Source organism: Chaetura pelagica, unplaced genomic scaffold, assembly GCF_000747805.2.
Source record: "Chaetura pelagica isolate M959 unplaced genomic scaffold, ChaPel_1.0 scaffold493, whole genome shotgun sequence".
NCBI classification, from domain to species: Eukaryota; Metazoa; Chordata; class Aves; order Apodiformes; family Apodidae; genus Chaetura; species Chaetura pelagica.
In genome coordinates this window covers 32,726-35,342 of record NW_009952696.1, presented here as the reverse complement: position 1 = coordinate 35,342, position 2,617 = coordinate 32,726, and the positions used below count along the sequence as shown (strand labels likewise).

At 63.8% G+C, this 2,617-nt stretch overlaps 1 protein-coding gene across 1 annotated transcript in view; it reads left to right on the top strand.

Annotated features, from left to right (window-relative positions):
- LOC104385530 (interferon regulatory factor 4-like) overlaps positions 1-1,813 on the top strand; it is a gene marked incomplete at its 5' end in the record, with an annotated part of 8,090 nt that extends 6,277 nt beyond the window's left edge. The window contains 4 exons of the mRNA XM_009993998.1: positions 309-410; positions 493-888; positions 1,014-1,132; positions 1,673-1,813. Of these exons, the coding sequence (XP_009992300.1) occupies positions 309-410; positions 493-888; positions 1,014-1,132; positions 1,673-1,813 (758 nt within the window). The remainder of the gene's footprint in view (positions 1-308; positions 411-492; positions 889-1,013; positions 1,133-1,672) is intronic.
- Positions 1,814-2,617: the final 804 nt, after the last annotated feature.

Sequence of the window (2,617 nt, the reverse complement as noted above, 5' to 3'; positions counted from 1 at the left end):
CGTTCCCTCTGCCCACCGGGCTGAGCGAGGTGAGGAAGGTCCCGGGCGGCGGGATGGGGCGGGGGCAGCAGCAGCACATGCTGCCCGACAGGACCAGCCCTACTTTCTGCAGTCTTTGTGCTGGGAATGGCTGTGGGGATGATGCCTGTGTGCTCACAGGCTTTAAGGATGGCCTAGTAACAGGCAGCAGTGGGTGGGAAGGATCCTGTTGCCCTCCTGGCCCAAGGGCTGGGGCCAGGACAGCACCCGAGGGCCCGCGAGGACAGCTGCCCACATCCCTTTGCCACCTTGTCTCTGCCTTGGCCCAGGGTACCACGTGAGAGGGGTCTTCTATGGCTGGAACCCAACCCATGGCCACCTCCTCCCCGGACCCCTGTCCTACCTCCCCGTGGAGGACGTCAATCACTCAGGTAGGAGCCGTGCTGTCAGGGCAGTGCCCTGGATGGCCCCCCAGCCCGGGCTAAGCACGAGTTGCCCCTCCACTCTCCCCAGACTGCTGGCTCCACGTCCGCCTCTACTACTGCGACGTGCTGGTGAAGGAGGTGACGACCCGCACGGCCGAGGGCTGCCGCATCGCCTCCCGCGCCGTGCCCGCCGACAGCCACAGCCTCTACGGCCCCTCCTGCATGGAGCAGAGCGAGTTTCCCTCCCCGCGGGCGCTGGGCGGTGCTGGCCGGGGGGCCGGTATGACCGACGTGCTGGAGCGGCTCCTGCCCCACCTGGAGCTCTGGGTCCTGCTCTGGGTGGCTCCCGAGGGGGTCTTCATGAAGCGCCAGTGCCAGGGCAGGGTGTACTGGAACGGGCCACTGGCCCCGCACAGGGACTGGCCCAACAAGCTGGAGAGGGAGAAGACCTACAAGCTGTTGGACACTCAGCAGTTCCTGCAGCGTAAGTGCTGTCCTGGGCTCTGCCTGCCCCTGCCCTGGGAGACCCCAATCCCTTGGGAACAGGGGCATGTCCTGCTCTGGGCTGTGGGGACCCTGCTGTCCCCTGAGAGGGCCGGTGTCTTGCAGAGCTGCGGGGATACCTGAGCCAGGGGCAGCCCACACCACAGTACCAGATCCACCTCTGCTTTGGGGAGGAGTACCCCACCAGCAGCAGGCACCACTTCCAGAAGCTCATCATGGCCCACGTGAGTACAGGATCAGAGAATGGTTCTGGTTGGAAAAGCCCAACCATTCCTCCAGCACTGCCAAGGTCACTACTAACCCATGTCCCTCAGCACCACATCTACATGGCTTTTAAATCCCTCCAGGGATGGGGACCCCCCCACTACCCTGGGCAGCCTGGGCCAGGGCCTGACAACCCTTTTGGGGAAGAAATTGTTCCTAATATCCAATCTAAACCTCCCCTGGCACAACTTGAGGCCATTTTCTCTTGTTCTGTCACTTGTTCCTTGGGAGCAGTTACCGACCCCCTGCCCCTTGCACCAACCTCCTCTCAGGCAGTTGCAGAGAGCAAGGTCTCACCTCAGCCTCATTTTCTCCAGACTAAACACCCCTGGTTCCCTCAGCTGCTCCTCCCTTGTGCTCCAAACCCCTCCCCAGCTCGGTTGCCTTCTCTGGACATGCTCCAGCACCTCAATGAGACGTGTGGGGGACACCAAGCCAAGTGGGGGGTTGTGGCCATGGGGGCCCAGGGTCCCTTGCCCACCAGGTCTGTGTCTCTGCAGGTGGAGCCAGTGTTTGCACGGGAGCTCTTCCATCATGCCCAGCGCATGGGGCCAAACCTGCTCCGGAGCTGTCCCCAGCCCTGTGCCCCTGGCACCTCCAGCCACATCATCCGTGTCCTCCAGCAGCTCTGCCAGCCCTGAGCCTCGTGGGAGGGAGGAGAGCCCAGAAGCCCCAGAGCAGGATGCTCTGCCACACCATGGCCCTGGATGTGGGCCCAGAGCCAGTGTGTACAGGGTGCTCAGTGGGGACAGACACGGGATGTGCTGGGAGGTGACACTGCTGCCCTGGCACTTGTTGCTGTATTTATTCCTGAAAGCCACCTGGGTGGGATTTGCCGTGTGCTGGTTTGGTGAGCAGGGCACAGCTGGCACAGTTCTGGTGCTGCCGGGACTCACCATTCACCAACCCTGGAAATAAAGGTCTTTTGGTACCACTGGCTCCAGTGTGAGGGGCTGGTGCCAGGCCAGGGGGGACCTGGGCAGAGATTCATGCTGTGGGCAAAGCCAGCTCCAGTGCCACCCTGCCCTGGTCCCCAGCCCCCTGGCAGGGGTGCAGGCAGTGGCTCTGCCAACCTGGCAACACAGGAGCCATTCTAAAGGCACTTGCTGTCTGTGCCTCAGTTTCCCCTGGTGAGGGGGCTCCTGGGAGGTGGGGGCTTTCTGCACCCTGGAGGCAATGTGGGGGTGAAGGGTGCTGGGACACAGCATGGAGCAGGGATCCAGCACAAACCCGGGCTGGGTGTGGGAACTGAGGCACTGGGGTGGGCAGGGGGGAGCTGAGGACTGGCAGCAGCCCCTGCTCAGCCCCCAGATGGGGCCTGGCTGCCCACTGTGAGCAGGATGAGCTGCAGGTCGTGGGAACCTCTCGTGGGAAGGAGGGGCCAGGGGCTCTTGGGGCCGCGGGGCCAAGGCCAGCGCTGCTGTGCCAGCCCCGGGGCCGCTGGC